This window comes from Lepisosteus platostomus, chromosome 4, assembly GCF_059453375.1.
Source record: "Lepisosteus platostomus isolate fLepPlt1 chromosome 4, fLepPlt1.hap1, whole genome shotgun sequence".
Taxonomy (NCBI): domain Eukaryota; kingdom Metazoa; phylum Chordata; class Actinopteri; order Semionotiformes; family Lepisosteidae; genus Lepisosteus; species Lepisosteus platostomus.
Genome location: NC_142614.1, coordinates 10,112,217 through 10,127,110, shown reverse-complemented (window position 1 = coordinate 10,127,110; position 14,894 = coordinate 10,112,217). Strand labels below are relative to the sequence as shown.

General features: G+C 55.4%; 1 protein-coding gene across 1 annotated transcript; it reads right to left on the bottom strand.

Moving 5' to 3' along the window:
* Positions 1-2,315: 2,315 nt before the first annotated feature.
* actl6b (actin like 6B) lies at positions 2,316-13,768 on the bottom strand. The gene is made up of 14 exons (XM_088628310.1): positions 13,490-13,768; positions 11,565-11,641; positions 10,928-11,093; positions 10,290-10,390; positions 9,911-10,008; positions 9,447-9,541; positions 5,895-6,001; positions 5,563-5,652; positions 5,304-5,365; positions 4,377-4,491; positions 4,146-4,226; positions 3,467-3,562; positions 3,008-3,094; positions 2,316-2,759 (listed from the first exon to the last, which is right to left on the bottom strand). Exons 1-14 carry the CDS (start codon positions 13,512-13,514, stop codon positions 2,679-2,681), a joined length of 1,281 nt encoding a protein of 426 aa, XP_088484436.1. The 5' UTR covers positions 13,515-13,768; the 3' UTR covers positions 2,316-2,678.
* Between the last annotated feature and the right edge of the window lie 1,126 nt (positions 13,769-14,894).

Genomic DNA, 14,894 nt, shown 5'->3' with positions numbered 1-14,894 from the left:
GGCATAAGGACCCACACACACCGCAGGGTGAGCGGCCCCTGCTGGCCCCACTAACACCTCTTCCAGCAGCAGCCTTAGTTTTTCCCAGGAGGTCTCCATCCAGGTACTGACCAGGCTCACACCTGCTGAGCTTCAGTGGGGCTGCCAGTTGCGAGTTGCAGGGTGAAATGGCGGCTGGACACTAACTTCCAAATAGGTGACGACCTCCTCTCGTTTCTCTCTGCTCTTATTGGAGGTGATTAAAAAGCCAGCTGGAGCTTGGGGGTCGCCAAGCCAACCCCTTAAACGAAGCACAACACTGAGGGGTCACTGGAGGTTCCCTTTTGTTTTCGTTTCTGTAGACCACTGGGTTTCACAGGGTTCTTGCCTTTTGTAAAAAGCATGCAATTCTAGATTCTCCCCACTAGGTGACGCCAGGGGCTGCAGGAAGGAGCCACGAGGGTGAACTGTAATGCAGTGAAGTAACGCATTTAAAAAAAAATAGCTGCTCTTCTTTAGAATGAGATTTCAGACACCATACCACACCTACAGCAGTGTGAGCCAACTGGAGAGACAGTCCTTCTCTTACTGACGTCACATCTGCCCCGACCATATGGATCTTCCTCTCCGTGTCCTCTGGTCTCCCGAGCTCGGTATCATGAACTCGTCTTGGTGTGCTCCTGGTACTCTCCTCTGCGTGGTGCTCAGTCATGGCTATCCTGAGCTCGTCTCGGTGTGCTCCTGGTACTCTCCTCTGCGTGGTGCTCAGTCATGGCTATCCTGAGCTCGTCTCGGTGTGCTCCTGGTACTCTCCTCTGCGTGGTGCTCAGTTATGGCTATCCTGAGCTCGTCTCGGTGTGCTCCTGGTACTCTCCTCTGCGTGGTGCTCAGTCATAGCTATCCTGAGCTCGTCTCGGTGTGCTCCTGGTACTCTCCTCTGCGTGGTGCTCAGTCATGGCTATCCTGAGCTCGTCTCGGTGTGCTCCTGGTACTCTCCTCTGCGTGGTGCTCAGTCATGGCTATCCTGAGCTCGTCTCGGTGTGCTCCTGGTACTCTCCTCTGCGTGGTGCTCAGTCATAGCTATCCTGAGCTCGTCTCGGTGTGCTCCTGGTACTCTCCTCTGCGTGGTGCTCAGTCATGGCTATCCTGAGCTCGTCTCGGTGTGCTCCTGGTACTCTCCTCTGCGTGGTGCTCAGTCATAGCTATCCTGAGCTCGTCTCGGTGTGCTCCTGGTACTCTCCTCTGCGTGGTGCTCAGTCATAGCTATCCTGAGCTCGTCTCGGTGTGCTCCTGGTACTCTCCTCTGCGTGGTGCTCAGTCATAGCTATCCTGAGCTCGTCTCGGTGTGCTCCTGGTACTCTCCTCTGCGTGGTGCTCAGTCATGGCTATCCTGAGCTCGTCTCGGTGTGCTCCTGGTACTCTCCTCTGCGTGGTGCTCAGTCATAGCTATCCTGAGCTCGTCTCGGTGTGCTCCTGGTACTCTCCTCTGCGTGGTGCTCAGTCATGGCTATCCTGAGCTCGTCTCGGTGTGCTCCTGGTACTCTCCTCTGCGTGGTGCTCAGTCATAGCTATCCTGAGCTCGTCTCGGTGTGCTCCTGGTACTCTCCTCTGCGTGGTGCTCAGTCATGGCTATCCTGAGCTCGTCTCGGTGTGCTCCTGGTACTCTCCTCTGCGTGGTGCTCAGTCATGGCTATCCTGAGCTCGTCTCGGTGTGCTCCTGGTACTCTCCTCTGCGTGGTGCTCAGTCATAGCTATCCTGAGCTCGTCTCGGTGTGCTCCTGGTACTCTCCTCTGCGTGGTGCTCAGTCATGGCTATCCTGAGCTCGTCTCGGTGTGCTCCTGGTACTCTCCTCTGCGTGGTGCTCAGTCATGGCTATCCTGAGCTCGTCTCGGTGTGCTCCTGGTACTCTCCTCTGCGTGGTGCTCAGTCATAGCTATCCTGAGCTCATCTCTGCATAGCACCAGTCATGGCCTATCCTGAGCTTGTCTCGGTGTACCCTGGTACTTGCCTCTGTACCCTGATCATGTTTGCTTGACTTACGACTCCTGGGTCTTCCTGCCGGCCTTACTGTGTTTCCTTGGACTGGCTTGGCCTTCCTGGTTTCTGTCCTCTGGTTTCGACCCACTGCGGTTCTGGACCGGTCTCGTTCTGGCTTCTCGCCTGGCAGATCGCCTATCCTTGCCTGCACCTGGATCCAGCATGAAGCCCCCCGACCGCTGTGCCGTGCTGCAAGTGCTGCGGTGTTTGTGCCCAGCGGCGGCGGTGTCTGAGCCTGACCCCTGTCCAGCTGCCGCCCCGCAGAGCGCAGGAGAGTCAGCAGACACACTGTCTCACAGACGCTTTCATCTTTTATTGATATGTGTGTTTTTGTGATGCTATGCTCTTGTCATGTGGGCGAGCAGATGGACAGCAGACGCTCACAACACAGAGCCGGACTGACCGATGGGGTGGACGGGTCAGGGCAGGTGGGGGTGAGAGAAGGGTAGAGTTAGAGACCAGGAGGACGAAGGAGGAGCACCAACAGAGGGAGGAGTAGGAATGAGAGGGGAGAGTCCAGGGAGAGAGGTGGTGAGATGGACAAGATGGCCATTATTTTGCATGGTGATGTGTTTCCTCCAGCAGGGAGGGACCCTGTCCCTCTCGCTGTCACACGCAGGACCGTGGGTGTGGTGGACAAGCAGCTCGGGGGGTGGACGGCTCAGGGACACTTCCTCTCCACACTCTCTTTTCCCCACTCCTCGTACTCCTGCTTGGAGATCCACATCTGCTGGAATGTGCCCTGGAGAAGAGTGGACACACTGTCTGACTCACTGGACATGCTGTTGGACATGCTGTCTTCATACTGAACACCCTGATGCAATGGACACACTTGACACATGAGCTACATCCTGGACACACTGACTCACTGGACACACTGTCTGATTTACTGGACACACTGACACACTGACCGACACAGGAGACAGACACACTGGACACACTAACAGAGGTGTGAGATACACTGGACACACTGTCTCCTCGGTGTCTCACCAGGGATGCGAGGATGGAGCCGCCGATCCAGGGACTGAAGCGTCTCTCCATGGAGCTGTTACTGGCAATGAGCTTCAACCGCATGCTCTACGGACAGGGACAGGGATAGGGATAGAGAGAAGGATAGGGAGAGAGAGGGGAGAGGGATACAGGGATAGGGAGAAGGGTGGGAGTGGAGAGAGACACAGGGATAGAGAGAAGGATGGAGAGAGAGAGACAGGGGAAACGGATACAGGGATAGAGGGAGAGGGATACAGGGATAGAGAGACACGGAGAGGGAGAAGGATGGGGATAGAGAGACAGGAGATAGGGTGAGGGAGAAGGAGACAGGGGAGAGGGGGAGACCAGCACAGAACCATGAGGTGGACAGAAGGGTGAGGAGGAAAGAAGAGGAGAGGGGATTAACACAGACAGACTTGGTAGGAGCTGAGAGACTGTGCTGGGGGGGATGTCACTCACCGGGGGGGCCTTCTGGGACAGCTCGCGGTTCAGCCGCTCGGTGAAGCCCTGGAGCAGCGTGTTGCCACCGGTTACGATCACACTGCTGTACAGACCCTGCAGACAGACAGCAGACAGAGACACACTGAAGGACTGAGAGAGAGGCAGACTGACACTGTACAGAGCCCGCAGACATACAGCAGACAGAGACACTGAAGGACTGAGAGAGAGACAGACTGACACTGTACAGAGCCCGCAGACAGACAGCAGACAGAGACACACTCGAGGACTGAGAGAGAGACAGACTAACACTGTACAGAGCCCGCAGACAGACAGCAGACAGAGACACTGAAGGACTGAGAGAGAGACAGACTGACACTGTACAGAGCCCGCAGACAGACAGCAGACAGAGACACTGAAGGACTGAGAGAGAGACAGACTGACACTGTACAGAGCCCGCAGACGGACAGCAGACAGAGACACACTGGAGGACAGAGGCGGAGAGCAGCTGAGGGAGAGACACAGATGGAAGACGGAGTGAAAGAGTAAGTCTAAGGGAGTGACAATGATGGGGTGATGTTACAGACAGAGGGAGTGACAGGGTGATGCAGTAATTGGGAGAGTGAGGTGATGAGGGAGTGATGGGGGGATGGATGGGCTGGGTGAGGTGAGGTGGGCACAGAGTGAAAGAGAGACTCACAGGCCTGATGTCGATGTCACACATCCCAATGCTGGTGGTGATGACGTGACCTACTCCCAGCATGGTGTTTCCTGACAGGCCCTGGAGAGAGAGGGGACAGAGAGGGAGAAAGAAGATTAAGCTCAGTAGAACAAACTGCAGCCCAGCGTTCACAGCTCCTGTCACAGCCCGAGGAACAGTCAGCCTCAACAATAGTGATAATAATAATAATAATAATAATAATAATAGCACCTTGACATTGGAGGGGTCGAAGAGACCCTCTGGAATCCGTAGCCGTTCGGCACCATAGTCAGTGGTGTATCCACTGGGCATCTCGAAGTGGACTGTGGGCATCTGGGCAGCCACCCTGAGACACACAGGAAGTGAGAGAGGAGTGGAGAGGGGGAGTAGCAGTCCAATCATTCACTCTGACTTCATATGACCCCCCATCAATCCCAACAGACTGGCACAGACTGCACCACTCTCTGCTCATCGCAGGGAGAGTCTGAGCCCTGGATGAACCAGACTGGCAAAGACTGTACCACTCTCTGCTCATCGCAGGGAGAGTCTGAGCCCTGGATGAACCAGACTGGCAAAGACTGTACCACTCTCTGCTCATCGCAGGGAGAGTCTGAGCCCTGGATGAACCAGACTGGCAAAGACTGTACCACTCTCTGCTCATCGCAGGGAGAGTCTGAGCCCTGGATGAACCAGACTGGCAAAGACTGTACCACTCTCTGCTCATCGCAGGGAGAGTCTGAGCCCTGGATGAACCAGACTGGCAAAGACTGTACCACTCTCTGCTCATCGCAGGGAGAGTCTGAGCCCTGGATGAACCAGACTGGCACAGACTGCACCACTCTCTGCTCATCGCAGGGAGAGTCTGAGCCCTGGATGAACCAGACTGGCAAAGACTGTACCACTCTCTGCTCACCGCAGGGAGAGTCTGAGCCCTGGATGAACCAGACTGGCAAAGACTGTACCACTCTCTGCTCATCGCAGGGAGAGTCTGAGCCCTGGATGAACCAGACTGGCAAAGACTGTACCACTCTCTGCTCATCGCAGGGAGAGTCTGAGCCCTGGATGAACCAGACTGGCAAAGACTGTACCACTCTCTGCTCATCGCAGGGAGAGTCTGAGCCCTGGATGAACCAGACTGGCAAAGACTGCACCACTCACTGTTCATCGTAGGGGGAGTCTGACACCTGCAAGACGGAGGCTTGGAAGTCTTGGATCACTTCCTGAAAAGACAGAATATGGGCTCAGGTCACTGTGCTGAGTGAGTCAAAGCTGTACTGAGCACTGCACTGGGTAACTCTGTGTGTCAGAGCAGTACTGAGCACTGCGCTGTGTAACTGTGTGTGTCGGAGCTGTACTGAGCACTGCGCTGGGTAACTGTGTAACACTGATTGCAATGTGAATATACAGGATCCCCTACATTGCACATGTAGGTATGCCAGGACTTTGTGACCGGAGGAAGTTTGTCTTTCTTCGTCCAGTTGGGAGGCGCTCCCTCTCTCACAGGCTCCTGAGTGCAGAGACAAATTCAGATGGAGATCAGAGGGAGAGAGGGAAGGAAAAAACAAACTGTTAAACAGACAGAGACTTTCCAGACACCTATCTTATTCCAGCAAGGAACGAAGAGACTGAGCCTAGCAGAGGAGGATGAAGAGGAAGGTAGAAAGAGGAAGAATGTGACAGAGGCAGGGGAGGAGGCATGAGAGAGACAAGCTGGGCAGGAGAGGGAGAGAGGAGAGAGGATGGAATTACCTTGCCAGCGATCATGTAAGGAGGGATGATATCGATGTTCATCTCCTGGAACAGCTCTCTGCACTGCATGGTGATGAAGTCTCCAGCCAGGGGTGACTTCACGATACCTGGAGGAATCAACACACCTGGGCTACTCACACAACACACCTGACCTGTCACACACCTGGGCTACTCACACAACACACCTGACCTGTCACACACCTGGGCTACTCACACAGCACACCTGACCTGTCACACACCTGGGCTACTCACACAACACACCTGACCTGTCACACACCTGGGCTACTCACACAACACACCTGACCTGTCACACACCTGGGCTACTCACACAGCACACCTGACCTGTCACACACCTGGGCTACTCACACAACACACCTGACCTGTCACACACCTGGGCTACTCACACAACACACCTGACCTGTCACACACCTGGGCTTCTCACACAACACACCTGACCTATCACACACCTGGGCTACTCACACAACACACCTGACCTGTCGCACACCTGGGCTACTCACACAACACACCTGACCTGTCACACACCTGGGCTACTCACACAACACACCTGACCTGTCGCACACCTGGGCTACTCACACAGCACACCTGACCTGTCACACACCTGGGCTACTCACACAACACACCTGACCTGTCACACACCTGGGCTTCTCACACAACACACCTGACCTGTCACACACCTGACCTGTCGCACACCTGGGCATAGTCACACAAGACACCTGATCTGTCGCACACCTGGCCTACTCACACAACACACCTGACCTGTCACACACCTGGCCTACTCACACAGCACACCTGACCTGTCGCACACCTGGGCAACTCACACAACACACCTGACCTGTCATACTCCTGGCCTACTCACACAACACACCTGGGCTACTCACACAACACACCTGATCTGTCACACACCTGGGCTTCTCACACAACACACCTGACCTGTCACACACCTGGGCTACTCACACAACACACCTGACCTGTCACACACCTGGGCTACTCACACAACACACCTGACCTGTCACACACCTGGGCTACTCACACAGCACACCTGACCTGTCACACACCTGGGCTACTCACACAACACACCTGACCTGTCACACACCTGGGCTTCTCACACAACACACCTGACCTATCACACACCTGGGCTACTCACACAACACACCTGACCTGTCACACACCTGGGCTACTCACACAGCACACCTGACCTGTCACACACCTGGGCTACTCACACAACACACCTGACCTGTCACACACCTGGGCTACTCACACAACACACCTGACCTGTCACACACCTGGGCTTCTCACACAACACACCTGACCTATCACACACCTGGGCTACTCACACAACACACCTGACCTGTCGCACACCTGGGCTACTCACACAACACACCTGACCTGTCACACACCTGGGCTACTCACACAACACACCTGACCTGTCGCACACCTGGGCTACTCACACAGCACACCTGACCTGTCACACACCTGGGCTACTCACACAACACACCTGACCTGTCACACACCTGGGCTTCTCACACAACACACCTGACCTGTCACACACCTGACCTGTCGCACACCTGGGCATAGTCACACAAGACACCTGATCTGTCGCACACCTGGGCTACTCACACAACACACCTGACCTGTCACACACCTGGGCTACTCACACAGCACACCTGACCTGTCACACACCTGGGCTACTCACACAGCACACCTGACCTGTCACACACCTGGGCTACTCACACAACACACCTGACCTGTCACACACCTGGGCTACTCACACAACACACCTGACCTGTCACACACCTGGGCTACTCACACAACACACCTGACCTGTCACACACCTGGGCTACTCACACAACACACCTGACCTGTCGCACACCTGGGCTACTCACACTACACACCTGACCTGTCGCACACCTGGGCTACTCACACAACACACCTGACCTGTCGCACACCTGGGCTACTCACACAGCACACCTGACCTGTCACACACCTGGGCTACTCACACAACACACCTGACCTGTCACACACCTGGGCTTCTCACACAACACACCTGACCTGTCACACACCTGGGCTACTCACACAGCACACCTGACCTGTCACACACCTGGGCTACTCACACAACACACCTGACCTGTCACACACCTGGGCTTCTCACACAACACACCTGACCTGTCACACACCTGACCTGTCGCACACCTGGGCATAGTCACACAAGACACCTGATCTGTCGCACACCTGGGCTACTCACACAACACACCTGACCTGTCACACACCTGGGCTACTCATACAGCACACCTGACCTGTCACACACCTGGGCTACTCACACAGCACACCTGACCTGTCACACACCTGGGCTTCTCACACAACACACCTGACCTGTCACACACCTGGCCTACTCACACAACACACCTGACCTGTCACACACCTGGCCTACTCACACAACACACCTGACCTGTCACACACCTGGCCTACTCACACAGCACACCTGACCTGTCGCACACCTGGGCAACTCACACAACACACCTGACCTGTCATACTCCTGGCCTACTCACACAACACACCTGGGCTACTCACACAACACACCTGATCTGTCACACACCTGGGCTTCTCACACAACACACCTGACCTGTCACACACCTGGGCTACTCACACAACACACCTGACCTGTCACACACCTGACCTGTCGCACACCTGGGCATAGTCACACAAGACACCTGATCTGTTGCACACCTGGGCAACTCACACAACACACCTGGGCTACTCACACAACACACCTGACCTGTCGCACACCTGGGCATAGTCACACAAGACACCTGATCTGTCGCACACCTGGCCTACTCGCACATCACACCTGACCTGTCGCACACCTGGGCTACTCACACAACACACCTGACCTGTCACACACCTGTGCTACTCACACAACACACCTGACCTGTCATACTCCTGGCCTACTCACACAACACACCTGACCTGTCATACTCCTGGCCTACTCACACAACACACCTGACCTGTCGCACACCTGGCCTACTAACACAACACACCTGACCTGTCGCACACATGGTTTACTCACACATCACACCTGACCTGTCGCACACCTGGCATACTCACACAACACACCTGACCTGTCGCACACCTGGCCTACTCACACAACACACCTGACCTGTCGCACACCTGGCCTACTCACACAACACACCTGACCTGTCGCACACCTGGGTTACTCACACATCACACCTGACCTGTCGCACACCAGAATCAATCACATACCTGGACTAGTCAGATATGTCATATATATGGTGCAGTCACACATCTAGACACACTCACACACTCCATTCTTTCACTCACCTTACATACACTGAACCACTTACACTACAAGTCAGCAAGTAGTGTGTGTATTTCTGTATGTCTGTGTAAAAAGAGGTTCCTGTTTGCCCATGCGGCATGTTGTATAATTTACCAGTGTATATGATGTACTGTAGTTTGTTAGCATGCATTTGGGTAGGTTGGCCAGTGTGTGCAGTTGAGAGCTACGATACACACCTTGCTGCAGAACATACCCATCATGCACGGGGATGGCGGTAGTGTGCGTGGCACCACTATCCAATACCAGACCTGTCGCTCGGCCATTAGCAAACCTGCTGCAGTGTCAAGGAGTCACTGACTGATGCGCAGGTGGACACACAGGTGAGTACAGGAGGATATAGTTAAACATACAGATGCGTACATGTACAGATGAATACAGGTGGACACGGGTGGATTCAGATAGATACAGGTGGACACAGGTGGATGCACATGGACACAGGTGAACGTAGATGGCCACAGGCGGATACAGTTGGAATCAGTTGAACGCAGGTGAACATAGCTGGACACAGGTGAACACAGGTGGATGCACATGGACGCAGTTGAACCGAGGTGGATACAGCTGGACACAGGTGGATACTGATGGACGTAGCTGGACACAGACGGACGCGGGTGGACGCAGGTGGTCACACGGTGAAGGATACGCGGTGAGCACGGCGGTCTTGCACAGGAAGAAGGCTGGGATATTGTAGTGCTCAAAGACCAGCTCCGTCAGCTTCTCCCTCTTGGCTCGCGTGTTCCACTGGCACACACACACACAGAGCCAGTAACATCAGCGTCATTCTCAGAACCCGCAGGCTCAGCACACAACCCCACACTTGCCGCCACCAGCACGGCTGTTGTCAGCCACTACCACTGGATTCGGCCCTAGTCCTCTCGGAAGCAGCTGCGTTCCTGGTAGCGCCGGTGGCGCCAGACGCGACCAGAATGAGAATGAGGAGCGGTATTTCCCGGGGCAGCGAGGGCAGTTTTGGCGGTACGAGCGGCGCTGTGCGGCTGAGGGCCTGAGGAGCGAGTACTCACAGGAGCCTCTGACATGAGCACGGGGTGCAGGCTCGGTTCTGACTTGACGTGCTTGCAGTACGTGTGGTCCAGGATGGCCTGGAAGCTCTCCCAGTCCTCAACTGCAAACAAACAGCATCGACAGTGCCGGCGTCATTAGTGTGACCGCTGTAGGAGCAGGCCTGGATCAGTACTGCAGTGTATCAGTATCCGTACACATCAGCTTCAGTATATTACCAGTACCTGATCATGTCAGTTTTGGTGTGTACCAGTTTCTGTACATACTAGTCTCCGTGTGTATTACTATCATATTTCAAATCTCGACATAGTTACAGTATATATAGATCAGTACAAGTATTATCAGTATCTGTACATATAATTTTCAGTATAGATAAGTATCAGTATGTATCATTTTCAGTTCAAAGCATATAAGTATGATTATGTATTGATATATAATTAATATTTTATATATTAATTATATATTAATATGTAATGATATTATATATTGAGTAGGACACATCAGTGCAGACTGCAGGAGCGACACTCTGAAAGAGTGTTTTCCCCGGCTGGCCACTAGGGGGAGCCCCCCTGTGGTTCGAAGGTACATGGCTCCTATTGATGAAGCTGCAGTGGGGTCGTGGGCAGGCGGCATCACGCACTCATGCCGTTCTTCAGCGGGGACACCAGCTCCACCCCGGGGCGGGCCACGTGCAAGGCGTTGGTGTCGATGTAGAACGTGCGTCCCGACGACTTCTCCTTGTCCGCCCCCAGCTCCGCGCCCCCTTCCTCCTGGGCCAGCACTCCCAGGGAGGTGGGGAAATCCGCCTGGGCAGAAGGAGAGAGGGAGGGGGGGTGAGGTGAGGCCAGCGCGAGAGACAGAGAGGGGGACAGTGGGTACGAGGTGAACGGCAGTGCTGCTGGAGGAGGGCCAGCGAGGCAGCTTGACCACTGCAGCGCAGTGGGGCTGGGACCTCACATGGCAAGAGGCCATGGGGAACGCCCTGTTGGCGACGTGGACAAGTCAGGCTCACGCCAGGGCCCGCCGTGCGGGGCTGTAACAGCGTCCAGACAGAGCCCAGCCCTGAGGCGCCCCCTGGCGTGCACTCTTGTGAACCACTTTTCTCATAGTCCCAGTTCTACACGGACCACGATGCACTGCTCTGGGGGGGGGCGGTTTTTCACTGCGTGCTGGAAGGGGCTGACTGGCACTGGAAGATCAGCAAGTGTTCAGCTTATCCTCCGGGCAGGAATGGCCGGGGCGGAGAGAGGGGTGAGCGGGCAGGAGCCGCGCGGTACCTTCGGGCAGTCCTCGCCAGCGTAGCCCGCCCTGGTGGAGAACGAGCCGATGTCAAACACCAGAGCCCCGACCTCATCTGGAGAGGGAGAGACAGGGAGAGGGAGTGAGACAGGGGCACTCCTGGAGACAGGGAGAGGGAGAGACAGGCAGAGAGGGAGTGAGACAGGGGCACACCTGGAGACAGGGAGAGGGAGAGACGGGCAGAAAGGGAGTGAGACAGGGGCACTCCTGGAGACAGGGAGAGGGAGAGAGAGACAGAGAGGGAGTGAGACAGGGGCACACCTGGAGACAGGGAGAGGGAGAGAGAGACAGAGAGGGAGTGAGACAGGGGCACACCTGGAGACAGGCAAAAAGAGTGAGACAGGCACAGGGAGAGAGAGACAGAGGCACACCTGGAGACAGGCAGAGGGAGAGAGAGACAGAGGCACACCTGGAGACAGGGAGAGAGAGTGAGACAGGCACAGGGAGAGAGAGACAGGGGCACACCTGGAGACAGGCAGAGGGAGAGAGAGACAGAGGCACACCTGGAGACAGGGAGAGAGAGTGAGACAGGTGGAGGGAGAGTGAACCAGAAGCACACCTGAAGACACGTGGAGAGAGTGAGACAGGCAGAGGGAGAGAGAGAGACAGAGGCACACCTGGAGACAGGCAAAGGGAGAGAGAGACAGAGGCACACCTGGAGACAGGCAGAGGGAGAGAGAGCCAGAGGCACACCTGGAGACAGGGAGAGAGAGTGAGACAGGCAGAGGGAGAGAGAGACACCCCTCTCTCAGCTGCAGGTAAGAAGGTGTGGCTGCTGAGCTCTCTGTCTCGCTGGGACCAAGTGGTCCTCGAACCCTGAACCCTGACAGGAATCAGCCCCATGCTCAGCTCCAGCCGATCCTGCCTGAACCCGAACCCGGGGACCCCAGCCTGCTGGGTGAGTGTTCCCACTCGTCACTGGTCCTCTGCAGTTTAGCCCAGTTGTACATTACTGGAGCATCAGTCACAGGCTGGGCAAGGGACAGGGGGAGTTGGGTTGCTCAATAGCCATTCTTTCCCCAAGTCATCCGGATGATTTGGAGGGATTCCAGGGAATCTCCTTCAACAACAACAACAACAGCGCTGGGGCTGCTGTTCCACACCCTCACCAGCCTTTGTGTAAGGACGTGCTCCCTGTTCTCAGGCTTGTCTACACATCCGGTTGTGCCGTCGTGTTCCTGACACAGAACAATGCTCTGGGTTCAGGCTGTCAGCAACTGACAGTTGAATTCCTGAACAGCCCCACCTCATAGTCCCCTACAGCGCTGCAGACCACTGAAGAGACTCCGTTCCTTTAACGCATCTGCGGCCGACATTCCCCAATCCCGACACCGTTTCCCCACACGCGCGTGTCGGGATGGACTTGACCCCACGGAACCGTGGCTTTTCCTGCGATGGGAGGTCACCCACGCGGGCCCCCATCCCCTCGCCGTGTCCCTGTGTCGCCGCACGCTGCCCCGCTCGCCCCCGGACCCGGCGACACAGACCCTGCCACTGGCCGAGACCCCGCTGACAGCAGCGCCACGCACACGGACAGAGTGGACAGGCAGTGGAACAAAGACACGGCCGTGGGCACGGGTACGGGTGAAGGCGCAGGCAGCCGCGAGCACCGCTCTGGACCACAGACACCGATGCGGACACGGATGTAAACACGGGCACGGAGGCAGACGCGTTCAGCAGTATATCATCCTGCTGCTCAGCCTCTCGAGTCTGCATTCCGGTGTCGCGATACACGCCAAGTGTCGCACGACATGGACGCGGCGAAGCTCGCGTCCGCCCGCTCGCTCTCTCCCACACCCCCTGTCTCGCTCACGGGGGGGGGTTTATCTCCCAGCCTCGGTCCTCAGGTGTCACCCGTCTCGGAAACGGGTTTTTGCGCGCAGACGAAACGGTCGCTCCTTACCTCCTCCGTACACTCCGCCGCTCATACCGGCGCCTAGACCCACCCCCCCACAAAACGAGCTGTCACATCAATTAAACAGAAACCTGAAAAAAAAGAGACAGGAGGTCAGGACAGCTCGGATTTGATCAGATATCCCTAATGCGTAACTGTCGGGTGAAATTAAAAAGATCTGTCTGTACAGGAAGGATTTGGGGACGGGGGTCTGTGGATGACAACTGTGCAGAATAAGGCGAAGCTGGACGGCTGAGGCTCGCGCCCCCCCCTCACGCACGAGCACACTCGCTTTCTCCCGCTGTTGTTCTTCCTCAGCCCACCAATCACAGCGCCGTGTGGACGCACGCCATTGGCTGGCAAGAAGAAATGGGTGGGCGGACAGGCTGTACCTTAAAGGTTCTGGTCTCCAAGGCAACGAGAAGAATTAATTTCCCCCGACTTCAATTTGCCCGTATTATAACAGGACTGTTCTCCTGTACTGGGACTGTAGCTCCTATTGTAACAGGACTGTTCTCCTGTACTAGGACTGTAGCTCCTATTGTAACGGGACAGTTCTCCTGTACTGGGACTGTAGCTCCTATTGTAACGGGACTGTTCTCCTGTACTGGGGCTGTAGCCTCTATTGTAACAATACTGTTCTCCTGTACTGGGACTGTAGCTCCTATTGTAACAGGACTGTTCTTCTGTACTGGGACTGTAGCCCTTATTGTGACAGGACTGTTTTCCTGTACTGGGACTGTAGCCCTTATTGTGACAGGACTGTTCTCCTGTACTGGGACTGTAGCTCCTATTGTAACAGGACTGTTCTTCTGTACTGGGACTGTAGCCCTTATTGTGACAGGACTGTTTTCCTGTACTGGGACTGTAGCCCTTATTGTGACAGGACTGTTCTCCTGTACTGGGACTGTAGCTCCTATTGTAACAGGACTGTTCTCCTGTACTGGGACTGTAGCTCCTATTGTAACAGGACTGTTCTCCTGTACTGGGACTGTAGCCTCTATTGGAACAGGACTGTTCTCTTGTACTAGGACTGTAGCCTCTATTGGAACAGGACTGTTCTCCTGTACTGGGACTGTAGCCCCTATTGTAACGGGACTGTTCTCCTGTACTGGGACTGTAGCCCCTATTGTAACGGGACTGTTCTCCTGTACTGGGACTGTAGCCCCTATGTAACGGGACTGTTCTCCTGTACTGGGACTGTAGCCCCTATTGTAACGGGACTGTTCTCCTGTACTGGGACTGTAGCCCCTATTGTAACGGGACTGTTCTCCTGTACTGGGACTGTAGCCCCTATTGTAACGGGACTGTTCTCCTGTACTGGGACTGTAGCCCCTATGTAACGGGACTGTTCTCCTGTACTGGGACTGTAGCCCCTATTGTAACGGGACTGTTCTCCTGTACTGGGACTGTA

Bases quoted from the DNA above. Each gene is read 5' to 3' on its own strand.
- actl6b (XM_088628310.1), bottom strand. From the start codon at position 13,514: ATGAGCGGCGGAGTGTACGGAGGAG. The intron at 5,653-5,894 runs GTAATTCCATCC...CTCTGCACTCAG, and splicing joins CTTACATGATCGCTGGCAAG to GAGCCTGTGAGAGAGGGAGC. The intron at 2,760-3,007 runs GTGAGACACCGA...ACTCTTCTCCAG, and splicing joins GCTCCATCCTCGCATCCCTG to GGCACATTCCAGCAGATGTG.